Source organism: Helianthus annuus, chromosome 6, assembly GCF_002127325.2.
Source record: "Helianthus annuus cultivar XRQ/B chromosome 6, HanXRQr2.0-SUNRISE, whole genome shotgun sequence".
NCBI classification, from domain to species: Eukaryota; Viridiplantae; Streptophyta; class Magnoliopsida; order Asterales; family Asteraceae; genus Helianthus; species Helianthus annuus.
Window position 1 is genome coordinate 95,406,295 of NC_035438.2, and position 27,633 is coordinate 95,433,927.

A 27,633-nucleotide genomic window follows, 5' to 3' on the forward strand; every position below is an offset into this window, starting at 1 on the left:
TTTATATATATATATATATATATGTATATATATTGTTAATGGTCCATTGTTAGGTTAGTCATGTAAAGGTAGGATTAAAATACCTTGACCTTGTAAATTCATAAATGCACAAAATCATCACAAGGATGATTTCGGATGGTCATGAATCTAAGAATAAGTATAAAATCTCCTAATTCACCAAGACAACCAAGTGAGTAAACTAGATGAGTGCATTTCAAACATCGATAATGTTTGAAGACTTGGTGTAGTTTGTTCACTTTGTTTACTTGAAAGTTTTTTGGTGACTTGTATGGTATGAAAGTAAGCTAATTAACTAAGTAATCTAGTAAGGTAGGTGGAATCCAAGTTATAGAACCAAGGTTCTATTGTTCACACTATTACCATAACTCAAATCTTTCAATATTGCAAGTTGAAGACTTGGTTCGGTTCCTCTCACTTTGTTGTATTGTGGAGATTACTTAGGGTCTTTAGAGCATTAAAAAGGAGGCATATGAACCTCATGTTTGTTGGAATAAACCTTAACTAAAGTCCCTCAACATGAAGATTAGTTGGGAACTGAATTTGGTACAGAATATCCCAAGAAAACCAAGTAGTAAGTATGAAAGTTTTAACAAAACTTAAGAAAATAATCCTAACTTTAGACCTCAAAATGGTGATGTACCAATATTGTTTACCTTGGTAAACATGTGGTAACACTCCTAGAGGTTGTCCAAGTAGGTGGAAAGTAAGAAACAAGAAGAAATATATGAAGAAACAAGCTCAAACTCGCTTTTTGGACTTAGAGTTTTCTACCCAAAAGTGAAAGATTTCTTGATGATTTGAGAGAGTTTGGGAGTGATTAGAGAGTGTGGAAAGTGTTTGCGGAGTCTTGTATTATAAGTGGGGATTAGGGTTTGAGAGTTAATGAAGATGGTTGGGAGTTCGGACATTAAAGAAGGTGGTTGGGGAGATAGAAATTTTCATTTTTAGTCACTGCACTTGTATTGTTGGTTATTTTATGTTATAAAGGTGTATGCAAGTATTTTATAAGTATGAAACACGTATGAATGTGATTCTGAGAAAATATAATCTCGATGTATGTCTCGGTTTCTAATTAAAACATGTATTTCGTGACTGATTATGTATTAAGCATGTTTGATTAAACAAGGTTGATATAAATACGATTTCCATTATGATCATAGTCTCGAGATTACAAGGATTGAAATGAAATAAGAATACAAGCTTTCTAAAAATAGAAGCATGAAAATACGGAACGTTACAACGACGATGACATCGAAGACGGGTAGAAACAATAATCTTTTTTTTTAGTATTTTGTTATAATATGCCGTGTTTGAATTTAGATATTTATATACTTATTTTATTTGTTGTTTAATTTTAATTATAAATTTAAAAAATACTGATTTAAATTTAAACTGAAATTAAAATAAAATTTACGAGTGAGTAATGATGACATGAACTTTATGGGGTTTTATCCCACTACATGGCAGTTAATAATAAAGCCTTCCGTTTATGTGTTACTGATGTGGGGTGATAAAGTTCGTAGAGGCTTTATTCCACACCATATAGCCTTTGAAACAACCTACTTTTTTTAGGACGGACTTTTTTACATGCTTACAAGTACACACAATTCATAAATTCTTTTTGGTTATTTTTTTTTCTTATTTTAATATTTGTAGTTAATTCTTATACAAATTTTTGTTTTACCCTTCATCTTTTAAAACACCCTGAATAAACCGTAGCGATGTGCCCATTTTTTTTATCTATGTTTGATTATAAATTTGTTTAAAACCGAGCATATCTACGTTTCAACGTAAATTCTATTTAAAACTGAGTAGGGTCAAATATCATCTATTTTTGCTTGTTTGTTATTAGATGCATATTCATGTTTCTTAACGTTGATTTTTACAACCACGTGGCTTTGATTTATGAATACATCGTTGCGTAGTAATTTTTTTAATCATATTTCTTGTTCAGTACCGAGTCGCCGTTGCAACAAGCAGTATATCTCAGTAGTTCATTTTAAAGATGTATTGTTATTCATTTTAATATTTTATATTTGCTACATATTAAATATTCCAATAATTAAATCTCAAATATATTTTTATTTCTATAGAATGAATAAAATACAGTTTCTTGAAATAGAAAGTTGTTATTTGGTGTATCAAACGTTTATATTCAGAATTAAATGTGTATTTACTACATCGCGTGCACCTACTATATAAGCAACACGACGGTTTACTCATTTTTGCTTCATCTTCTTCCTCTCATACTTGTTGCAGGTATCCAAATTCTCCCTTTTCTCTGCAATTCTTCATATTATTTTATTAACTTCCATCATTATCATCTACTGATTAGTGATTATTGCTTAAATATTGTGTTTCTGCCTTTGTTTCCCCCTTTTTCATTAGTAATTACTGTTTTTTAGGCCTTTATTCTCGTTTTTATTCCATTAATGCAGAAATTTTTTAGATAAATGGATGTTAGATGTGTGAATTTTGTTAATATAGTTGAATTCATTAATAATATGTTGGTTGATTGAATTGTAATTTTCCTTATATTTGAAAATTTGTATGTAAGATAGTTTTGATGATCTAGGGTTTTAATTAGGCATAAATAGCAATGGATCTTTTGTGTTTGACTTATTTATCTGTGATATATGAATTTTGGAACTAATTTTACTGGAATTATTTCTAGTGTTACTAATAGGAATTTGTAGTTTTGAATTTTGATGAAATGTGAAACTGATATTGGTTGGATTATGATGTGAAAATCTGATTTGATTAGGGTTTATAGTAAGCTGTAACATTTTTAAAAGTTTAAATGCGATATTTGATTTCCGTTTTCGAAGATTGTTATGCTAATATTCCTCAGATTTGGAGATCTTTGACGGTTATGGTGTATACCAAATTGTTCCACATATTATGATGTATCTACTCTTATTAATATAGAGTGAGAGTGGTCTTGGTACTTTATCCGGGGTGCGAGAACAAATGGCTCGAGGAAACGGGATTGGGGTCAAGGGAAGTGGTCGAAGAAGGGTTCAAAAAAGAGAAAATGACTCGGATGAGGAATATAGGGCGACTGAAGAGGAAGATTGTGACGAGTCAGATGAGTTCTATACTTTAGATGGTGAGGAATCAGAAGAGATTCTTGCTGATTTTGGAGAGTCGAGGAGAGTTTCTAGATCAAGAAACATCCGGAGAACTTCTTCAAGTAAAAAGGTAAATGGGATAATGAAGCCTCGGAAAAGGAGAAAAGTTGTTTATACAGAAAACGATGATGATGAGGTTGTTGATGAAAAGGCTGCAGAATTTATGTCTTTGGGCAGGCAAGTTGACCAGAAGAAGAACCCGACAGCGAAGGAGAGGGTTTCATATACAAACGATAATGACGGTGATGGTGATTATGTGGATGAAGAGGACTATGCTGAATTTGTGTCTTCAGGTAGAAAGAGAAACCAGAGAAGGAAACCTCTTGTATATACAGATGACGAGGATGATGATGATGGTGAATTTATGTATTCAGGTAGGAAGGTAAACCACAAAAAGACCCTTCGGGAGAAGCGAAAAGTTTCATACACAGAAGATGACGATGATGATGATTCCGGGTGTATGTATCCAAGTAGAACAGGAAACGAGATAAAGGGTAGAAGAAAGAGGACAGATTCATATAAAGAAGAGGAGGAAGATGAAAACGATGCAGAATTCGAGCTTAGCGAACGTGATTTCGTTGATGAAGAAGAGGAAACTCCAAAGATGAAGAAAAACGACAAGGTAAGCAGGTATTATCCACAGAAGAAGAGTGATCGGGAAGGACATAAAAAGTGCAAAAACTTGAAGTCCGTAAGGCGGAATCAAACAGATCATAGATCTAGCCAGAAGTTAGGTTCTTCTAAAGAGAGGCCAGTAACAAACAAAACCCAGATCAAAAACCGAAAGAAGAAGATCTCGAGACGAAAGCAAAGGGAAATGGTAGAATCTGATTCTGATTTCGTTAATTCTGCATCCTCTGATCATGAATACACTATTTCAGAGGAAGAAAGAGAACAGATAAGAGAAGCCAGGGTATACTGTGCCGGTTTTAGAAATACGCTGAGAAGATCTTCATGTGGAAATCAAGAACATCATCCCACGTACGAACAAAGAAAATATCCACTTCAAAAAGGTAAAGAAAAGATAGCAGATAAGAAAGATGTAGGCAATCAAGTTTGTGGAATTTGTTTATCGGAAGAACGGAAGAGAACCGTGAGAGGGGTCCTAAATTGTTGCCAACATTATTTTTGCTTCTCGTGTATTATGGAATGGTCAAAGGTCGAATCCCGTTGCCCACTTTGCAAGCAAAGATTTGCAACAATAACAAAAGCTGCAAAATCAGACACAGGATTTGATTCGAGATCCGCGGTTATACATGTTCCTGAATGTGATCAGGTTTGTAAGCTGAACTATTTCTTACATTTCGAGAAAGTGTAAGTTTTAATCTCGTTAATTCTATGCTTTCTGCAGGTTTACGAACCGTCCGAGGAAGAACTGAGGGGTTACCTTGATCCGTATGAAAGTGTCATCTGTAGCGAATGTCATAATGGTGGCGATGATGCTTTGATGTTATTATGCGATATATGTGATTCATCTGCACATACTTTTTGCGTCGGTCTCGGACGCGAGGTACCAGAAGGAAACTGGTACTGCGAGGGATGTAGACCTACTGTAATTGGAACCGTAAACTCGCAACGCCCAACTCCTAATTCAAATACAGGATTAAGCAGCAATGCATCAGATTTATTGTCTCCGGTTGTTGGAGGCTTTGATCTAAACGAGCTGTATGTACCCGAAACGCCATTGACACAACAAACGCTTGTTCGACCTGAACCTGTGTCTGCGACTATTGGAAATGTAGCAACTACACTAAGGGATAGACGTAGAACACATCGTCAAATACATCATCATTTTTTGAATAATAATAATAGAGTGAGTGATTTGGTTGGTAGATCTAGTGTAACATCGACATCTTCGTCAGGAATTAGATTATTTGGCACGCAGCTTGATCAAAATGATCATATATTTCCTTCACAGAATTCAGATTTGGCACCTGTTGATGTGTCATTGCAAGATGAACATGGTGGGTTTGGTATGGGTATGGGTATGGGTATGGGTATGGGGTTCGATTCAAGATTGGAATATGCACAGCTCCACCACCCATGCACCAACAGATCAAACATGATGGTAGATGCATGCAGAGAGGCTAGTATTGTTTATTTAGAAATTTTAAATTTACGAGTATTGTTTTATGACTTGTATATAAAGCTTTGTTGAACATCAAATTGGCATCTTGCTGCAGGTTATAGTACCCTCGAGGACAACACAAGGCGGTCTTCATACACCATACTAACCACCGACAGGCTGTTAGACGACTGTGGAATTTTTTTTCAATCATGAATCCGGAATACCATCAATTGGTGTGGTTAAGGTTCAGGTGTTTGGTTGGTAGTGATGCAGTTGGATCACCCACTCCAACCCCTCAAATTCATTCTTATATTTATCATTTAACAACCTTTATACAGGTCAACCATTGTTATAATCTTGTGACGTGTAAGTCGTGCAATAAAAGTTGTAACCTTTATACAGGTCAACCTTTGTTATAATCTTGTGCTTGGTTGGTTGGAGTTGAATAGTAGTGGGACAATGATTGGTGAGTCTTGTGTAGTCATGTTCTTGACATTTTGCATCTTATTATGTGTCATAGGATTGACCAATGGTTATAAGATAATCGGAGGACGTTTTTCTATTTCTTATCATATTCCACTTCACGATGTCATAACAAGAACGCTTCTCTTTTTTTAACTTTATCCGAACAAATGAAAAACCATGAAGACATAAACGGATATGAGAGGGTTGTTCGGTAGAGTACCAATGAGAATTGTGACAAGCACTTGTATCTAGTGTTGATTAGTAGTGAAAGAGAGGAGGAGAGACTTGTGTTGTTTACATAACCGTCCTATATATCACATTTAAAACAATATCTACGATTCTACCCCATATTTCTATGTAGTCTTTCATTTTTTTCTACCCACTTCTAAGAACGATCGGCAACAAAACATTATGCCACCACCAGTTAATGGAACAACCAAGCAACAAAATGCGAGTTGAACCAACAATATTTCCATCATATCTCTAGCAACACGACTGCCCCACGGACAACGCTTCTTCTCCACGGATGACTGGACTTTGCTCTCTTCCCCTCTCACAAAACCAGCGTTCTCCCTTCACAGACACTCCGTGACCACATAACAGGGCGTCTTCCTCACCACATTCCACCACCTAATCATTCACTGGACCTGCTTATGGTCATAGGAAGATTTGTATTTTATTTCTTGTAATGGTTTTCTTGTATATTTATTGTGAAAGTTGTTTTGTATTTCATACACCTATGCATATTATGTCTTTAGGCTCGCGCTTCTCAACCTATTTATGGTACTTCAGTCTACGCAAAAACTATAACTATCTCGAGAGCCGAATGAGCTTAATTCTCTCGCGTACGCATGCCCCTGATGCTAGGCTGCAAACCAAAAAAACATCATGGACGAAGGAGATTACGCCAAGTTTACTTGAAATAAACCCAACACTACCTGATCTCAAATCGATTTTAAAATGTTAACTTTCAAGTCTAGCAAAACAAACGGATTAAGCAACGCTAAAACAGATTCGGATTAAAACTAGCAACTAAATGTAGTTTTAGAATAAATACATTACAATTGGGTTACTAAGCTTTGATAAAAAGACCCATTCCTTATGTTAATACTACTTGATAAAAGCATTAAAATGACATAAGTGAAAGTAACCGGTATGGAAATATAAGAAACAATCAGAACATAATTTCGTTCACATTTATAAAATGAAACACATCTAAAGCATATGCGTATATGTATCGACTTAAAAAACATCGAACCTACCTTATTTCTTTTCTTCTTCCTTTTTTAATAAAACCATAAACGGGAATTGATATGACTACAATCATCAAACATAAATTACAATTTATTACTACATTTCACTCTCGCGATCCCGCTTACATAACAAATACAACTCCCCCCATCACCAGCAAATGTAGCTCTTTTTACAAGTAGTCATCACCAAGAATCGTCGACAGCAGCATTCCTTGCACAAATTCAGATCTTCTACTCTTTTCTTCCTTGTCTTCAATCGACATCGGAGGTGATTCAGGTTTTCTGCAACACATAATTCATGTTTGTTTCAGATTAGATATAAAAAGCCAACATAAAACATCAAGTGGTAAAGCATAACACCAATAAAAAAAAAAAAAAAAAAAAAAACCGATAAAGCATAACCCCTTTGCGCTAGTTGCGTTTTATTACCTGATCCCATTTGGTGCAGTTAATGCGGTCAAATATCGAATATCAGTCAATGACTGATATTTGAGATATCGGTTATCGCGGTGGGATATCGGTAATTTTAATATTGTGCGGAATTTATATGTGTATATAAATTCAACACAACGTATACACACCACAAACAATTTAAAGTTCCCTCAGTTGCATGATTTCTACCAGTTGCATGATTTCTACAAGTCCTTAAACTTCTAGTTATGCAAAGTAAATTTGTCTCTAAATGAAGTACTAACTTCTAAAGAATCCATGGTAATTAAGCCACAAGACATCAAATAGATTTGTCTCTAAATGAAATACTAGTTTCGGATAAACTAGTACTATTTTAAAGCACGAAACAGACTTGTTTCAAAATGAACTAATGTAAGTACCATAGTTGTTAATGGCGAATAGCGACAAATAGCGATAAGGTACCAGCCTGCTACATAGAGAGTAGCAATAAACGAGTGCTAATTTATAAATAGCGATACACTAGAAAAAAAATTAAAAATATATGTATATCATATCAAAACACCCTGGTATATAAATGCTATTTTACATGTATATTTAACAAAAACCTAAAATCCAGCTATTTTATAGCTATAATTGATCGCTATTTATATTTAAAAAAAAAAAAAACTGAAATCCCGCTATTTATGGCTGCATACCCTGTAGCGAGCGACCTTCGACCTATACGCTACGCTATTCGCTATAGCGACCGCTATTGACAACTATGGTAAGTACTAATTCTACAGAACCAGTGATACTTAAAGCACAAAGGTCCCCTTGCAAGCAACACACAAATGCCATGTGCATACACTCATATATACACACTTACGTTACATAAATACCATATAAACTAACTAACACAAATGCGTGTATAAATACAAACATACATAAACACATGTACGTATAAATGTAAACATGTGTGTTTATATGTATATATCTAATACACATATGTATGTAAATGTTTATTTTATATAGATATGCATATGACAAATCAATCCAACTCGTTACCGATAAAAAAATTGAAATGACAGTAACACCTAGGTCTTAATCCAAAATGCCTACACTTAGAAACAGAAAGGTCCAGAAAACAACAGCATGTATTGATCAATGAAACCACAGTGATCGCCTTGTGGTAAAACAAAGGCTAAACTTTGAACACATTGATCAAATTCTTCTTATTTCTAAGCACTTGGCTTTTAAGAAACGCACATAACATAATGACCCTTTTAGGGCTTTTCAACGAGTTCTTTGGGCGTCATGCCACCTAATGTACTGAACTGCTTTCTTCCCATTATTATAAACCATGTGTTTTTAATGGAATAAACGAGCCATTATCTTTTAATACTAGATAACTTTAAAAGCCCGTGTCCCCAAAAATCATAGAAATCTAAGCGAAACTTTCTATAGGATTCCAGTTTCCTCAAGGTTCATCTGTTGTTTTGATCATGTTATCAACTGACCATACATAATCTGTTATGTGAAGCTACATACTACAATTTGTATACATGTAGCAATTATGAAAAAAGAAAAATATTCAGTATCATACCTTTCAGATGCTTTTTCACTTGTACTTTTGGTTACAGCGACTGCGTCAAACGATGAATTGGAATGAGTGCCCCCCAAGTCATCACCAACCGGCAAAATAAATGACGACAACAAAGGATCCGGTGCTACGTTGGCTGACTGAGCTAGGTACGATGATCCCCCAAACAGAGACTGCAAATTTCCTTCCCTTAGTTCCCTCCTCAACAACGAAAGTGTCGATAGAGAGCTACCTTTGCGACTTTTCCTCTTTTGTTGCATGTAAGTTTTAGTTAAGGAATTCACAAGTTAACATCCACATAAAAAAACTCATACTGAAAACAATCTTACATGAACAATGCTAGTTTGAACGGAACTTTTTATAGTTAGTGTGTGCTTACACATGTGTACAGAGAAGACGAAAATCAACAATAACAACAACCATACCTCTATCCTAGAGGATAGAGCGGTTGCTTCCAATGAAGCCCCTGACTCCAAAACCATATATGGACATGAAAATTATACTACGAATAAAGATTGTTTTTCATTACATGTACGCATAGCAACAACAAAGGCGGTCATAATAGAGACAAGAAGAATACTACATGCAAAAGCCACTAAAAGTATAGGCAAAATTACGTCCCTAAGACCATAGTTGTCATTAGCGAGCGTATAGGTCTAGGCTCGTTATTAGGGTTGAAACAGTAGATAGCGATGATAGCGACAATTTTTTTTAATATAAATAACAATTAACTATAGCTATAAAATAGTTAGAATTTAGGTTTTTGTAAAATATACATGTATAATAGCATATATACCAGGGTATTTTGATATAATATACATAAAAAATTTAAAAAAAAATTCTAGTGTATCGCTATTTATAAAATAGCCGCCCGCTGTTTATCGCTATTCGCTATGTAGCATATAGGTACCTTATCGCTATTCGTCGCTATTCGCCATTAACAACTATGCCTAAGACAAATCTATACCCTCCATAACATAGAAGACAAGAATCATATGAGTTAAGTAACACTTCCTAAAAGACATCAAAACCTCAACACAACAATATATTATATTACCATCATAGCTAATCACAACTCTAAACCAACACATAAATTATATCATACATTAACATCATGTATACATAAAAGGATATCTTAAATATATTCCCATGTTGTAACGTTATATGTGCTACCATATCCACCCCGACCCTCACCGCACAAACCGGACACACCTGCAAAACCATAAACTTTATTACATTCAAGGGTACCCAACAATCATCAGATAATTAAATCATTAATAAAGCTTTGAACAAAAACAATACCCCATTCTTAGACTCCAAATGATGCTCATCATCAATATGACAACACAACCCTACTATATCAAAATACCCAGTGCAAAAGGGGCAAGGAAACTCCTCTCTCATATCATCATCCACCTCAATATCTTCAAATCCCATAAACATCTCTGCATCAAAATTAAAACTTTTAATTAAAGCTAGGGTTTTTTTTTTCGAACAATAATAAAACACATAAAGGGTAACAATAAAAATTAAAACTTTAAATCAAAATTACGGTTTTTTTTTTCAAACAATCATAAAACACATAAAGGGTAACAACAAAACGTGAAAATAAAAACCCTAAATTGAATCTTGAATGGTTACCAGATGATCGGGATTGAAGAGCGTATTGGTAACGTTTTGTTGTGGAAGAAAGACGAGCGGCCCAAGAGTCGGCGTCCATGTTTGGGAGTTGAAGATGAGATTGAGATTGAGATTGAAGTGATTTAGGGTTTACGAGTATTGGAGAAATTGGAATTGGAATTGGAATTGAGATGGAAATCGAAAAGGAAGCTTTGAAAATTGGGGAATTGAATGGGGAGGAGAGCGATTTGGGGGAGTTTTTGTTGGTATCGAATTTGGTTTGCCTTTACAGGTGGTTTCAATCAAATAGAAAGACTGAAGTCGGCCACTAGTTGTGTTTTTTATATCATCTTTTTTTGTTGTTTTTGTTTTGGACCAGTTATCAACTTTTGTTTTTTAGTTTTCTTTTTTTAGGTCATGAGGTGGTGTGGCTCACGCTATTATCCAAATCAGTATTATCACGCCTCTCAATCTCGTTGCAGGGTGCTATAGGAGTGTCGGTGAGTGGGTTCGTGAAACACATAACGGGTGAAAAATGTGAAAATTAAGAATATGGCGGTTGGCCGACTGTTGGCCAACGGACATGTTTATTTAAAAAAATACCTTATTTACTATGTTTTACAATCTATATAAACTCATTTTATAAACTATTTTTACACACACAATTCACATACTTCTTTATACATTCTCTCTAAAAAATACAAGATGTAATCCTATGAAAACTCCTTCTGTTAAAATATATAGAACTCTTATATTTTTCCTTCAATTCAATTCTCTAATATTCTCTAATATTCTTTCCTTTTTTCTTTGTCCTTTTTTGTGAGGTTCTTGGGTTGTTCGTTTGGGCTCTCGGCTGGTCTGCTTTTGGGCTCGTCTTCTAGGGTTCGCCCTTTTAAAGTTCTTCCACTTCTCTCTTTCTCGATCATCCAAAAAAACCAAAAGTCACAGCCTCTCTTCACTTGCTCACTAGAACACTGTCTCAAGCATTGGATCTTTCCTGCTGTTCGAGTGCCCTTGTGTTGCTGTTGCTGATCTTATTAAAGCATAATCATCAGTTGATGATCTGCTCTGTTTTTAGCTGTTTGTAAACGGTAGTTTTACCGTGGTTCATTTCCTGTTTGCATAAAACTTGTACCTCTTGATTCAATTTATAAAAGAAAGACTGTTTTTCACATGGTATCAGAGCCAATCGGCTCTCTGGTACTCGTCGCTTTCCGCTGCTGCTACTATTGAACGAACAGATCCGTTCGGATCTAGGGTTGTGGTTAAAGGTCTAAAGAATCTTGGTGGTACTTCGAATCCGCCGATTCCTGATCATACGGCTGAAGATACATCTGATTAAAGGCTGAAACCCTAAATCTAGGGTTTGGGAACAGTTGTGGTTGGGAGTTCTCTGGTTCGCTGTTTGGGTTGTGACCGGCTGAAAGATTGAAACTCTTTCTAGGGTTTCTGTTCGTGCTTCTGAAAGGGCTCTTGTTGGTCTCTGTTACAGAGAAAACCAACAGAGTTTTGTCACTGGTCCTCTTTGCTTGAAATCGGACTTATAACCCTAAGTGAAGGTTACAAGTGTGATTTTTTGGAGTTAAGCGCACCCACTGTGAGATTGTTCTATCTCTATCTTTTTTATTTTTTTTTCTGCATCACAGAGTCAGTGTGTCTAGGCATCCCCTATTTACCGGACTAGTCGGGCCGGCACTTGATCGAGTCTTATTTGCTTATCTGTTGCATTTGTTTAGTTTGTGTGTCAAAGCTCCCTGAATATCGTCTGCGGAGGCACCATTGAGTGACGAACCTCTGATCGGACCTTTGTTCAGGCTTCGTTGGCCTCTGTGTTTTTATTTACACTATCTGTTCTTGCTTTGCCTGGTTTTTTTTTAGGTAACTGTTTTTTTTTCTGTGTTACCAATATGACTAGTGATGATGACTCTGTTATAACATCTCCTAGTGCTACCTTGGTTAGCAAAATAGATGCTGGTGATCCTCTGTTTCTTCACCCTAGTGACTCTGCCAATTTATCTATAATCAGTGTAAAACTCAAAGGGTCAGAAAACTATAGCATCTGGTCTAATGCCATGTATCTTGCCTTACAAGTAAAAAATAAGATAGGGTTTGTTGATGGTTCTTGCCTTAGGTCTAAAACTGATGAGGTTTTGGGTAGACAATGGGATAAGTGCAATTCTATTGTGCTTACTTGGATTCTTAACTCCGTATCTGGGGAACTATATCTTGGTCTTATTTATTCTAAAATTGCTTCAGATGTATGGAAAGATTTAAAGGATACTTATGATAAGATAGATGGGTCTGTTGTGTTTAATCTGTATCAAAAGATTAACTCCTTTAGTCAAAATGGCATGCCTGTTTCTGAATATTATCATAAGTTAAATTGTATGTGGAAACAATTAGATCAGTTACTTGCTTTGCCTGCTTGTTCTTGTAATGCATCAAAACAATTTAACGACTTTAATCATCTTATTAAGCTTATGCAGTTCCTAATGGGTCTTGATAGTTCCTACCAGTCTGTGAGAACAAATTTATTAACTAGAGAAACTCTTCCTTCTGTGAAGGATGTTTTTTCAGTCATCTCTAGAGAAGAATCTCACCTTCACTCTAAAAATATTTTTGATAAAACTCCTAATAACCCTGTTGGTTTTTCTATTAAAACTGGTCAAGTTATTGATTCAAGAAAAAAGAATAATAGAACTCCTAAACCTAATCTCAAATGTTCTCATTGTAATAAGACTGGACACACTATTGAGAAGTGTTTTGAACTTGTTGGGTATCCCTCTTGGATGAAGTCAAAACCTGGTGGGAACAAGGGTAACAGGGTTAGTAATATTGTCACTATTGATACTACTGATCCATCTTCTGTTATGAGCTCTCTAACCAATGATCAGGTAGCTCAATTGCTTAGTCTCTTGAATGATAAACCTAAGGGTGACACTCAGAATAGCAACTTTGCTGGTATGTGTGCAAATTCTATATGTCTGAATAGCTTTATTACATCCAAACCCACTTGTGACTTTAAACCTATCTCTTGTTTTTCAAACTTTATTAAACAACGGGGAAAAGGTTGGGTGGCTAATAGACTCTGGTGCTAATCAGCATATGGTTATGACTGATGAGTGTCTTATAAATCAAAAGGATGTCAATGAATTCAATATAAAAGTCAAACACCCTAATGGCATAAGTGCTTTAGTAACTAAAATTGGTGATATAAAATTGAGTGACAAGGTCATTCTCTATGATGTGTTCGTTGTTCCCAATTATTGTGTTAACTTAATCTCTGTTTATAAACTTGCTAGAGATTGTAAGCTTACTGTTTCTTTTGAACATAACTGTTATATTCAGGATTCTCATCTAAAGAAAGTCCTGGTGACTGGTAATCAATTTGATGGTCTTTACTTCTGTGGTAGTTCTTCTGTTTCGAATAAGGTGTGTAATGCTAATTGTGATGTTAATCTATGGCATGCTAGGTTAGGACATCCTGCTCAACCTGTTCTGCATGTTTTAAGGAATAAATTAAATATTAAAACTAGCTCTAAGTTAGCACCTTGTGAAACCTGTCATAGGGCTAAACAACATAGGGAACCATTTCCCTTAAGTGACCACAAGTCAAAATCTTTAGGTGATCTTGTTCATCTAGACGTTTGGGGTCCCTATAGAGTTCCAAGTAGGGACGGTTTTAGATATTTTCTTACTATTGTGGATGACTTCACTAGAGCAGTGTGGGTATATCTCCTGAAGTCAAAGGATGAAGTTTTTTACCATATTAAAGGTTTTTATCATATGCTAAAAACTCAGTTTAGTAAACTTGTTAAAATATTCAGGAGTGACAATGGAACAGAATTCATTAATAAACAAATGAATAACTTTTGATATGAAAATGGTATCCTACATCAGACTTCATGTGTTCATACCCCACAGCAAAATGGGGTCGTTGAAAGAAAACATAGACGTCTATTAAATGTAGCTAGAACATTACTGTTTCAAGGAGGTTTTCCTCTCAAATTCTGGTCTGAATGTGTTCTAACTGCTGCTTATCTGATTAACAGGATCCCTTCGTCTGTTTTAAATGGGAAGTCTCCGTATAATCTAGTGTTTGGTTTTGCCCCTGTTTTAAGTCAACTTAGGGTAGTAGGGTGTCTTTGTGCACTGTGTTAAATAACTCTGATAAATTTGACATACATGCTGAAAAATGTGTCATGATTGGATATTCAAATGAGAAAAAGGGGTATAAACTTTGGAGTCTTGATCAAAAATTGATGTTTTATTCTAGGGATGTTAGGTTCTATGAAACCGTTTTTCTTTTTAAAGAAAAGAAAATATCTATTGATCTTGTTACTTTTTCTGAGGCTAATACCCTAATTTTTTTTGATTTATCCGATTTAAACTACACCCAAACCCCTAACGTTGACCAAACTCCCAATGATGAAAATATTCAAACAAGCACCTCATGAGGACATGGGTCTGAGCAGTCGACTGATTCAAGTGCTACTTTAGGGATGACTGATAATCAGCAACCCAGTAGTGAAGAATCAGGACAAGACAGGGCTGAGCATGACACTGAATATGAGGACAACAACAATTCTGAGGGAGGAATACAAGATCAACCAAGCACTACTCTTAGGAGATCTTCTAGAAATATCAAATTCCCTTCCAAACTAGATGATTTTGTGGTAGATGGGAAGGTTAAATATGGTCTAGAAAGGGTCCTAAATTATGCTAACTTATCACCTGAAGGGATGTGTTTTGCTACTATCCTTAACAAAAGCTGTGAACCAAAAAAACTATTTTGAAGCTAAAACTGATAGTAAATGGGTTGATGCTATGAACTTAGAGATAGAAGCGTTACATAAAAATAACAAATGGGAAATTGTTGACTTACCTCCTAATAGAAAAGCTATTGGATGCAAGTGGGTATATAAAATAAAGTACAAATCTAATGGTGAAATAGAAAGATATAAAGCTAGACTTGTCGCTAAAGGTTTTAGCCAAAAAGAAGGCATTGACTTCTTTGACACCTTCTCACCAGTCGTAAAAATGGTCACTATTAGATGTGTTTTGTCCATAGTTGTCCACTTTGACTGGGAAATATTCCAACTTGATATTAATAATGCTTTCCTTTATGGTGAGCTCAATGAAGAAGTTTATATGTGTTTGCCCGATGGTTATGATCAATCTAATGGGACTAAGGTTTGTAAATTAAAAAAGTCCCTTTTATGGCTTAAAACAAGCGCCTAGGATGTGGAACGAAAAACTCATTTCTGTTCTCCTTAATCTAGGTTTTGAACAAAGTAAGTGTGATCATTCCATGTTTACTATGACAAAAGAATCTAGTTTTATTATTCTTCTTGTCTATGTAGATGATATTATTATAACTGGAATTGTCCTAAACAGGTTAATGAAATTAAATTGTTACTAAAGTCCAAATTTTCAATAAAGGACTTGGGAAAACTATAATATTTTTTGGGTCTTGAAGTTGTTAAAAACACTGCTGGCATACGCCTAACTCAAAGAAAATATTGCTTGGACTTACTTGCTGAATTTGGTATGACTGGTTGTAAACCAGTTAATTACCCCATGGAACCCAATCATGTTTTAAACCATTTGTGTGAAAAGGATAATCAGCCTTTAACAAACATAACTGTTTATCAAAAATTGGTTGGAAAATTAATTTACATTTCTCACACTAGACCGGATATTGCATACCCTGTACATTTTCTAAGTCAGTTCATGCATTCTCCCACTCAAGCTCATTTTCAAATTGCGATAAGGCTGTTAAGATATCTAAAGGGTGCCCTTGGCAAAGGAATTCTTTTTGCAAAAGGGGACTCTTTGGGAATGAAGGCCTTCTCTGACTCAGATTGGGCTAAATGCTTGGGAACCCAAAGGTCTATTATTGGGTTATGTGTTTTCTTAGGAAATAATTTAGTTTCATGGAAAAGTAAAAAGCAGTCCACCATCTCTCGATCCTCCGCCAAAGCAGAGTATCGTTCGATGTGTGTTGCAACGTGTGAAGTTATGTGGATTTCCAATTTATTAAAGGAATTGAAAGTTGATGTTAATCTGCCCATTCAATTATTTTGTGATAACACGGCTGCTATATCCATAACAGCCAACCCCGTGTTTCATGAACGTACGAAACATTTCGAAATAGATCTTTATTTTTTAAGAAAGAAAATTTCTAAAGGCATCATTCAAACGGTGGGAATCAAAACAGAGGATCAAGCTGCCGATATTCTCACAAAAGGCTTATCTAAAGGTCTGCATGAAAAGGTTTGTTCTCTCCTTAACATGTTTGATTGTTTCAAGTATTGAATTGAGAGGGGGTGTTAAAATATATAGAACTCTTATATTTTTCCTTTAATTCAATTCTCTAATATTCTCTAATATTCTTTCCTTTTTTCTTTGTCCTTTTTTGTGAGGTTCTTGGGCTGTTCGTTTGGGCTCTCGGCTGGTCTGCTTTTGGGCTCGTCTTCTAGGGTTCGCCCCTTTAAAGTTCCTCCGCTTCTCTCCTTCTCGATCATCCAAAAAAACCAAAAGTCACAGCCCCTCTTCACTTGCTCTCTAGAACACTGTCTCAGGCATTGGATCATTCCTTCTGTTCGAGTGCCCTTGTGTTGCTGCTGCTGATCTTATTAAAGCAGAATCATCAGTTGATGGCTCTGTTTTTAGCTGTTTGTAAACGGTAGTTTTACCGTGGTTCATTTCCTGTTTGCATAAAACTTGTACCCCTTGATTTAGTTTATAAAAGAAAGACTGTTTTTCACACCTTCAACCCCAACATTCGATCACCCCGACATGCCTCGAATCATCCAAGCACCACCAACGCGCCGAACACCCAAATGTCGCTTAAATATCTGATTAATCTGGATATTTTTAGAATGCTAACATTCCAAATTATAATCTTTTTAGCATGATACAAAATATGTCGATGAATGATTTCGGTTTCCAACAAACCGTTATAGGTTTTCAATCACAAGCTCAAACGCAACAACCCTTTAGTGTTCCCAAGTTACAACTGGAGGTGGTGCCTATAACACCTCGTACGTCCATCCGACCTTCAAAACCCGTTTTTATGCGCATAACTAGTTATGCGAACCTAGTTCGGATAAACTAGGCATAACGGGTCAAAACCTTTTAAAACATTTCCAAATTAGAATGTTGGTTTACTTAACCTCTATCCAATGAGTCCTTACACTCGGATACGCATAAACCACATTCTAATCAATTTACGCTTAATCTAGCGAACCGATCTTATTCTTAAGTAACGGGTCGTGTCTAAGTAACTAACCTATGACCCGTATACATTCTAACAGATAACTGAATTTGTTCACTCCGGACTATAGAACCCCCCAGATATTCGGACTTGAATTTAATTACTTTGTCTTTACGACTTTTACTATACTAAAACCGTTATCGGTTGGAAGCTAGTAAAAAGGTAAATACTCTTAACTAATTTTGTTTTTAAACTTGGGGTATGGCGAATACGCCACTTGGAGCGGGTATTACATAAATGAGTCGACTATGACTGCTCATAAATGTAAGAACTCAGTTTAATCCGTTTTATTTGATAACTGAAACAATTGGGGGTTATTGGTACCGTGTCCGCACGCCCGACTCATGAACTATTATGGCCACACAGAATAATGTGCCGGGGTAGACATACTGACTGTAAGACACGTTATTCAACTTTGGTGTGTACCTTAATCATTATAGCACTGAAAATGACTGGCTTTGATATCTGGTTCCCATTGTATGACAAATATGTAAATCTGGTGACAAGATTAAAGCGCAAGAAATATTAAATGATTACCTACGGGTTTTCTCTATGTATAAAATCATTTTAGAAAAACTATTTTCAAAATGAGTCAGTTAATTGTATTACCAACGAAAACTGACTCATTTTCAAAAGATTGAACTGTAGGTGCCAAACCTTGATATTAGGCTGGGAATCCGGGCCGGCTATGATAAAGGCTATGGAATTTGCAACTCCTAGCTTAAGGCCTATGATGTCTAAGCTTCTTTTTACTTCGATCCCGCCTGTGGGCTTTTATTTCAACATTTGAACAACTTGTATTTTGTATATTCAGACACTTTGTTATGAATATTTTTACTCTAAATATTTCTGCTGCATATTGTTAAATTGTGATACTGTTATCCAATCGTCACGACCCATCCGGGCCCACCGGAAATCGGGGTGTGACAAGACGACAAAGTCGGTCAGGGCGGGGGTGACGCTCGGGGAGGAGGTGGCGATGGTCTAGGGTGATGGTGGTGGTCGGGGTGATATATTCCAATTCGTTTGCCAACAAAACACATCAAGAATGCAATTGAGAATTCAATTCCAACAAAAATCCAACTCCTATTGATATGTTTAATTACAAATCCAATTCCTTTGAATTTCAAATCCTATGGCAAATTTCAATTCCCTAAGAAAGAACAAAACACACCCTTATAATGAGAGTTAAAAGAGTGACGATGGGATTAGATCCCGGCACTACATATACACATCCGTATAAATGTGTAATCAACATTAATTGGAAAGCTAAATATTCATGAGAAAGTTAAGAAAACTTTTGACTCACTAAGTTTATAGCCTTGTTTTATAATTTCTACACATGAGAAACTTGAGAATACTTTTGACTCACTAAATTTATAGCTTTGGTTCATAGTTTCTGATGCATCAGATCCTTTTCATTTGAGTTCAGTACCATAAAACAATTATAAATCAAAGCTATAAATTGTAACTTCACTTGATAATTTATGTTATATGCGAACACACATGTTATTTATAATTTTATATACATGTATAATGTCGGGCTCAAATAAGGACCTTATTCAGTTATTCGAAATTTGAATCTAAATTATAATAAAAGACTCCACTAAACGCCACATGGCAATTTCTTATATTTCCTTAACTATAATAAATTAATATAAAAGTGATTTTAAAAAATGTATTTTAGAATAATATTTAATAATGCATTTTATCTATTTAATAATAATAAAATAAATTGCATCCTAACCTTTACCAATTTTAGATTTATTGCGCATTTTTCATATAATTTGGACTTCGTATTTAATCTACCACTTACAATTATCATACTTTAGTAAATAAAATATAAAAAAGATGAAGAAGAAAGAAAATATTTGTTATTACTTTATCCGGTAAAACATTTTTATATTTATAAGCAAAGTTTACGATTTGTTATATTATTTAGTAAGTTATAATCCTGTGTATTACACAGTCTGAGTGAACGTTATCAAAACCTTATGTTTAGCTTGAGTTGAATAAACGCGTGTATTACACCAACACGACTATCAAAATCTATATCTTGTATTACTATTAATTAATATAACAAAAGATGGTGTCTTAGGAATAGTACCTAAGACACAACCTCTATTTGCTTTCTTATTTTTTTTGTCAAATTTACAACAACGTCATCTAACCCATGGTTTTTTTTTTTTTGTTTATTTAACCCTTCAATTTTTTGCATTGACTTTACACTCACTCAATTTTCTAAAGACTTTGTAAAATGTCTATCCCAATTGGTTTATGTTTTGATGTAAATTTTCGGTAATGAGTCATGTCAAATATAATAAGTTTTCTTGCTTATTTTCATGTGCATTTTCAGATACTCTACATTTTGACGTAAATTTTGTTTGAAAACAGACCGAGTCAAATATTTGACGGTATAAGTTCGAGTTACTTTAAGTTTAACGTCGCCGCAACCGCGATGGGTTAAAATACTAGTCTGGTAAGAATGAGTTAAATGTCTTGTTAGTCCTTGTGGTTTTTCATTTTTTGCAGACTTGGTCCCAAGGGTTTACTAATTACAAAGTTGGTCCTAGTAGTTGCAATTTTTAAGCACGGTTGGTCCTTATTACTAACCTTTGTTAGATTTCTCAGTTAAATATACATAAAATGTCTATTAGGCTAGAGGGTATGGTGTCCATCCTCCCTATCCGCCACGTAGGCGCCACATCATAGTCTTCCCAAGGATGGTCCATCCCACAAAACTAGTGAAAATGGGAGGATGGTCCTAGATGATCCTACCCAACCACTTTTATGTTTTTATTTTTTTAATCTTCTACTTTTTTTAACATTTAACAAATAAATTAACAAAATATTTTCATTAATATTAAAAATAATTACATAAACTTAAAAAAAACATAGACTAAAAAAACATAAACTTAAAAAAAAACATAAACTTAAAAAAATCCTAATATATTAAAAAAAGCTACTAGTCTTCGTCTTCCATGTGGTCGTCTGGTTCGTTTTGAGCGTTGTTCCAAATGTACTCCACCAAGTCCGCTTGTAGGTTATGATGTGTGTACTCCTTACGTAGAGCGAACATGTTCAAATCTTGTTGTGCCACAGCGGAACAGAGTGAAACTATAATCAAGACGGCGAAAGTAAAACTTGCGCCTTCAACTTTAGCTTTACGAAAGGGAGAAACGACTGAAAATACCAAGGCAACGTATTGATATAGCGTTACAGTGTATGAGAAAAGCTAAATTAAAAAGTAATCAGAGATGGTATTTTTATTTTAGATGTGATGTACATTCGTCTTTCTTATTTTTTGTTTTTTAAATAAACCAGTTCGGGCATGTTCATAAGTGCATCTGAGGACAAAACGGGGATCTTGGATCAAATTGAGAAGAAAATAGAACGGGCTACAATGATCCCAAGAAGTCACGGAGAGGTATTCTTTCATTACCATCTCAATAACTTGCAAGTTGAATTTAGTTTAATCTTCAAGGACGTGGCATGGCGGTAACCACTGGTTTCCACCTTATGCTTTACCTGGTACTATCAGGTGGGTGTTGGTGGGGCCCATGAAGTTTTTTGTTTAGAAGCACCAGTGGCCCTTGCGGGTTCCCATGGTAACAAAAAACGGTAGGGTTTAATCTTTGTATTTACAAAAAAAGGGGGTTTCCGTTCAGGACGTTAGGATTATCTTTCTGTTTCTGTTTACATCCGGATATGTAGATTAGTCGTATGACTCATCTACTACATGTTTGATGTAAGAATGTCGTTATTTTTCAGGCATTCAATGTTCTAAGGTATGAGATTGGGCAAATATATAATTCACATTATGATAATGAGATTCACCATACTGGGGATCTTGGAAATGTCACAATAAGCGAAGATGGTATATTATGTATTTCAAGAATTAGCATAATGATGTTCGCTTCTTCAATCTTTATAACATGATTCGTTATAGAAAAAATAACATAATATCAAAATTATAATATCAATTTTTGAAATTGAAACTGTTGATATCGATTCAAGTTTGAATGAGAATGATTTGTGTTAATCATGAAATTAAGCTTTGATAATGCATGTAAGTGTGTTTACTTTTGAAAATTAACATCATGTTTATATAATAATTTGTTTTGAAATCGAAACTATTGATAGAATAATTAGACCAATTCAAGTTTAAAATGATAATCATTTGTGTTAACTGAATTTTGATTATGCATGTTAGTGTGTTTAATTTGAAGATTAACATTGCGATCTGTTGAACAAAGGGACGGAGTTTGCCGGAGTTGGAACTTGCTAGAGATAGACGATCGATTTAGCGAGCGGCTACTGTTCGTAACCTTTCTCAGCTTTTGCAAAACGGTGAGGTTTTGTCCGGTGATATCTACCATAACCCCGGCGAGTTTTATCAGTAAGCTTCCATCACTTCTTTTTAACTTTTAGATTTTTGTTTAAATTTTATACTATGTACAACAATTTTTAACAGCGATGAGTTTTTGGGGTCGGGTACCGGTACCGTACCATGTATATTCGGTACCGATGCCGGTACCCACTTTTCCTGTTTTTTCGGTACAGGTACCGGTATTTACAAGTAAAACACCGGTAAATACCGGTACCCATTTTTTTTGTTTTTTGTTACTGGTATTGGTTCGGTACTGAACGAGTACCGTGCTCATCCTTAATTTTTAAAAGAATATCTAACGAAATTCACAATTTTTAATGGTTATAAAACTTGTAGAAAATGATAATTTTAATGATAATATTCGTAGTAGATTGACTTATTGTCACGTTAATAGTTTTAAGACTCAGACTCACGTAAATCATCGTATTGACCTTTGCCCTATATTTAAAGTTCTTGATCATGAGATTGAGGGTAAAGACGAAAGCTCAAAATATATATGAGGTAAATTGAAAGCTAAGTTTGAGAAATGGGTCAAACGAGTAGTTATTGGTTCTGACCGGATCCAGGATGCATTGACCCGAAACATCCAATGTTCTCACCAAAGGTCTTCAACCTGATCGTTTTCTGCAGTTTTGCTCCAAGCTTCACATTTTGACTGCCCCTCACCTTGTGGAACGTGGGGTGATACCAAATCTTTGTCATCTAAATATTGTTTGAATAAAATGATTTATAAGGTTTCACGCATTAGATTTACCCTTAGGTGAATATCGACCCATTTGACCTGTTTCTCTCTTAATTTATTTTTTATTTGACCCATAGTGATAAATGATTGCCCACTTCATGACATTCATTTAGTCCAACAAATTGTTGCAAGATCTCTCGATGTGCTTTTAATTGAATATGGTGATGATTCTAAGAAAGCTTTAAATGTTTGCACTTTTACATCTCTTTCCAATGCACTGCAAAGTCTTATGGTGAAATTTTTGGATATCTTTGTAGGCAAGGAGTTGTGAAGCAGAGTTGGATGATCAAATGCATATGTATGGAAAACCGGCATCTACAAAAAGTTGATGATGATAATGATACTAATCTTGGATTCACAAAATAGAACGTCTGCTTAAACGGTTACACGTGCAGCGATTAAAACTCTTGATTTAAAGAGGATTACTGAGATTGCTGGAGTGGTGGTTTCATCAAAGTCTTTGATTATAATTTCTTTATTAATGTTATTCGTTGCAAATTCAAGTAACAACATATTTTAATATAATTTAAAAAAACATAAATCAATAAAATAACTTGTATGGGTTTAGAAAACATTCTTATATTGAGATCTCATTATCAATTAAAAATGAATTAACTTTATATGAAAACTTTGAATACATATGGAGTCAGGGGTGTACCCACATGTATTTTTAGGTGGGCGGACGCACCCCTTGAAAAAATAAAATTTAGTGCTAAATTTCCGGTAAAATCACGACCGCACCCCTGAAAATTTTTGTTCGCACCCTTTGGAAATTTTCGACCGACCCCTTAGGAAAAAAAATCTTATGAATTTGTAAAAAATTTACATAAACACTGACTTTTTTTTAAAATACAATCTAATTAACATTCCACTTAACTAATTAACTTTCACTTAACCCAATTAACTTTCTCTTAACCTTTAACCCAATAAACACACCATAACTTAAGGCCAACCCAATCTAATAATCTATTTTGAACTAAAATATAATAACCCAACCCACCGCAATTTCGGTCACTAAACTCACGAAAAACAACATCTCATCACTATTTTCGGGTATGGTTCGTTTATTTTTTTTTTGTTTTCTTGTTTTATTTGGATTTTTAGGAGAAATACAATTGTTAAAAAAGTTTGAAATTTTAGTTGTTTTGTTGTTTTTTGAAACTTTAGTTGGTTGATTCTATTGTTTTAGTTAAAGTTTAGTGTGTTTAAATGGTTAGTTAGAAGGAATCAACAATAAAAACTAGGGCTTGATTTTAAAGTTGAAAATTATGAAGTTTGGTGATAATTGTTTAAGTGTTTAGTCATGAAATTAGTTGTATATGTTATATAGAGAAAGACTTGCTTAGAAAAAGTAGCTCTAGATGTTTTAATAGATTTCAAAAAATGAAAACCCGTAGAGCGACATTTTAAATATGTTTGTAACGATGTTTGACATGTTTTGATAATTGTATAAATTTTAACTTGATATTCTTTTGTGTTACATGACCCGACCCGACACGACCCAATATGAACTGAATATTTTTATATACCTAGGGGCCTAAAATCTTTAAAAATATTCTGCACCCTCATGAAAGAATTCCTGGGTCCGCCACTGTATGGAGTCCAAGTTGGGATACTTATGAAACCGAACTAAAAATTTGTGGTGGAAAAGGGAAATATGATATTTAAGAGGTTCAAAGTGTTATTTATGTACTTTTTTTATTGTAAATTAAATTTTCCTAACCCGGGAAGTTCCCAGGTGATAGCCTAGTAATTTTATATACATGTATAATGTCGGGCTCAAATAAGGACCTTATTCAGTTATTCGAAATTTGAATCCGGTAAGAATGAGTTAAATGTCTGGTTTGTGACAACTCGTAATTTAAACCCACTTTGTGTAACGTTACGTGCTCACGTGAACTATGTTGGTTGAATGTCATGTTTATTTTATGTGAATGTATGTTTATACAAGTGATCCGACCGCACAAGACTCTCGAACGCACAACACTTACTTGAACGCACAAGGCCATTTGGGCCGTATTCCTTGTGACCGGAACCAATGGGCAGCCCATTAGGGGTTTCGGCCCACATCTCTTATACGTACATACACACAACCTTAGGAGGTTGTTTCCCATTTGTTACAAAAAAACACACAAAACCCTAGCTCTCTCACTCTCAATCTCGAACTCGACGGCAGCAACATCTTCTCTTCCTCGAAGCTCTTTTAATCCGGATCAATCTTTGTTCTACATCCTAACCGGTTAGTGTGTTGTTAATTATTTATTTGTATGTTAATCGATGTTGTGATGCTATAACCTTGCATGATAGTCTAAGGTTTTGTTATTGAAATCGTTGATGATATGGATTCATGAGATTGATTATGATGGTAAATGATAGAATGAAGGGTTACTAGATTAAAGGGTTAGTTGGTTCGTTTGATTTACATAAGGAATTGGTTGATGTTTATGGTTTGGATTGTATGATCTAGAGTTTGAACCGAACCCCTAGTATTCGGCGGTCACATGATGTATGTTAATGATTGTGTCGAGGTTCATGTTATGATTATGATTCGGTTAGGGTTCATACGGTTTAGAAGTTACAAATCTTGCCTTGATCGGATATGGATTGATTGGTAAACTGTTAATTGACTTGTAAATTGGTAACCAACTAACTGATCTTGATTGATGTGTTAATTGATAACAAAATAGGAAACTGATAAATGTGTAACCGTTTAAGCATGAAATCCGGAATATATAAACCAATCGCACAAGGGGTCTTGATCACACAAGAAGCCCAAACGCATAAGCTAGTCGACCGCACAAGTTTCCTAATCGCACAAGTCTTGTCCAGTCGCACAAGACGAATTGGACTGCACAAGTTGTCATGTTAGGCTGTTGGGCCGGGCAGCCCGAATCATATAATCGCACAACCCGAGCAGATCGCACAAGTCTGCTCGGATCGCACAAATCAATTTCACATTACTTAGTTTGGCCGGGTGTACCTTATGGGCCGGACTGATTCAATCGCACAACCTTACCCGGATCGCACAAGTCACCCATGTCGTTATTTGGGCCGTATACGTTATTGGATCACTTATGTTTATTTGGGCTGGGTTTGTTGAATCGCACAACATGATTGGACCAAGTACTATTGGGCTTATGTTGATCGCACAAGTGAATGCATTGTTTAACTATTAAGTGTTGCCTTGATCAATTTGTGCTTGTAACGTGATAACTTGTGTGAAACATACGTGCTTTACCTGAACCAAACCTGACTTATATGATAATCCTGTTAGGACGTGACTGACTACTTTTAATTCAAGTAACTTTTGGTATAATCTGCCGAGCAAACCAAGGTGAGTTCATTGCATTTTCTCAAGCATGCGTCCCGGTGGTTTGGGACAACTGGTAAACATTTGGAAGGGAAACTTGGGGTAAACAACTGGAACATAGAAACAATCAGCTACCGGATTGCCTGTAAGGCAATGGGGTAATTAGTTGATAGCGCTATTAGGTTTGGCACCCTCACACCGGGCCGTAAGGACGGGCGTGAACTAATTACTGGGACAACATGTGAATACAACGCGGATATAAGACCTCCTACAGCTTGTCAAGGTTGTTTGATACCTTGACTTTGACCAATGCCTGGTTATGGGCATTGGGGTTAGGCATTCCCATCATTGACGCTGCATACGGTACAATAAACGAGTTAACAACGACATCTGAACCAAACAACGAGTTGATTTAATTAATATTTGGTAACTTCACACGAAAGCAACACCTTGAACTCACCAGCGTAGTCTGACACACTTGTTGCATGCTTGTAGGTCGTTAACATTTGGAACATGGACTTGCTATCTGGGAGTGCTGGAGTGGTTATGGATCGAGGCTATTGGATTAACTTACATTTGATACATTGGTTTTAGTTATTATTATGAAACAGTTGCTAAACAAATTATTACATGCTTCCGCTACACAACTTTTGAGAATTGATGTTTGACATCTTATTTTAGTATTTAATGTCATGACTTATTTAAATATTCATCATTGGTTCAATGTGATTGGTGGCTCGAACTCTGATGCGTAACACGCCTCGCGGGGTTTCCGCAGGTGGAATTTTGGGGGTGTTACAGTTGGTATCAGAGCCACTGGTTATAGTGAACTAGGTTTTAAAACGTTTTGTAAAACCAGACTATAACCGAACAACTTCGAAAATCGATTTAAAACGTTTTGTAAAACCAGACTATAACCGAACAACTTCGAAAATCGATTTAAAACATTTTGTAAAACCAGACTATAACCGAACAACTTCGAAAATCGATCATGACACTCAGCTCCAGATTGCAAGGTTCGTCTCTCTCTCACTTTATACATTACTTGCTTAGCAGTCACACACTCGCAACGTATATGAACTGAAACATTTAACACTATAATGACTTGATAGTGTGACACTACCCTTCGACTCATGTGAACCATAGACCTGTGATACCATCTGTTGTGTTGTTTGAACGGGGGGAAACTTCGAGCGCAAGCTAAGAGGCACTGAGATAAGCATGCAAATTGCCTTATTATTATGGGTGCACACTTAATAATAACGCGGGGTGCATGCAAGTCCCAGTGAGGCTTATCGAGCGTGAGAAGGGTTCTGCCTTATTGTGTGTGAACTTGGTAGTATGTAGATCTCAACATGATACAT

The 27,633-nt window shown here is 35.4% G+C and overlaps 2 protein-coding genes across 5 annotated transcripts; one reads left to right on the forward strand and one right to left on the reverse strand.

The window, feature by feature from the left end:
• The first annotated feature begins 2,160 nt into the window (after positions 1 to 2,160).
• Positions 2,161 to 5,782, forward strand: LOC110910230. 4 transcript variants are annotated; one of them, XM_022154926.2, is made up of 4 exons: positions 2,161 to 2,280; positions 2,950 to 4,428; positions 4,504 to 5,238; positions 5,336 to 5,782. In XM_022154926.2, exons 2-4 carry the CDS (start codon positions 2,992 to 2,994, stop codon positions 5,384 to 5,386), a joined length of 2,223 nt encoding a protein of 740 aa, XP_022010618.1. In that variant the 5' UTR covers positions 2,161 to 2,280; positions 2,950 to 2,991; the 3' UTR covers positions 5,387 to 5,782. The 4 variants fall into 4 exon arrangements, with proteins under 4 accessions (XP_022010618.1, XP_035830532.1, XP_022010620.1 ...); XM_035974639.1 differs by having other exon boundaries at positions 2,187 to 2,280; positions 2,873 to 4,428; XM_022154928.2 differs by lacking the exon at positions 2,161 to 2,280 and having other exon boundaries at positions 2,324 to 4,428; positions 4,504 to 5,220.
• A 1,047-nt stretch (positions 5,783 to 6,829) lies between these two features.
• LOC110910228 (protein DEHYDRATION-INDUCED 19 homolog 3) lies at positions 6,830 to 10,866 on the reverse strand. The gene is made up of 5 exons (XM_022154923.2): positions 10,570 to 10,866; positions 10,231 to 10,373; positions 10,063 to 10,140; positions 8,932 to 9,188; positions 6,830 to 7,220 (listed from the first exon to the last, which is right to left on the reverse strand). Exons 1-5 carry the CDS (start codon positions 10,646 to 10,648, stop codon positions 7,109 to 7,111), a joined length of 669 nt encoding a protein of 222 aa, XP_022010615.1. The 5' UTR covers positions 10,649 to 10,866; the 3' UTR covers positions 6,830 to 7,108.
• Positions 10,867 to 27,633: the final 16,767 nt, after the last annotated feature.

Excerpts from the sequence above, each read along its gene's own strand:
- LOC110910230 (XM_022154926.2), top strand. The coding sequence starts at position 2,992 with ATGGCTCGAGGAAACGGGATTGGGGTCAAGGGAAGTGGTCGAAGAAGG. Across the intron at positions 4,429-4,503 it reads ATGTTCCTGAATGTGATCAG|GTTTACGAACCGTCCGAGGA; the intron begins GTTTGTAAGCTG and ends TGCTTTCTGCAG. Across the intron at positions 5,239-5,335 it reads TGGTAGATGCATGCAGAGAG|GTTATAGTACCCTCGAGGAC; the intron begins GCTAGTATTGTT and ends ATCTTGCTGCAG.
- LOC110910228 (XM_022154923.2), bottom strand. The coding sequence starts at position 10,648 with ATGGACGCCGACTCTTGGGCCGCTCGTCTTTCTTCCACAACAAAACGT. Across the intron at positions 10,374-10,569 it reads TCTTCAATCCCGATCATCTG|AGATGTTTATGGGATTTGAA; the intron begins GTAACCATTCAA and ends ATTTTGATGCAG. Across the intron at positions 9,189-10,062 it reads AACATGGGAATATATTTAAG|ATGCAACAAAAGAGGAAAAG; the intron begins ATATCCTTTTAT and ends ACTAAAACTTAC.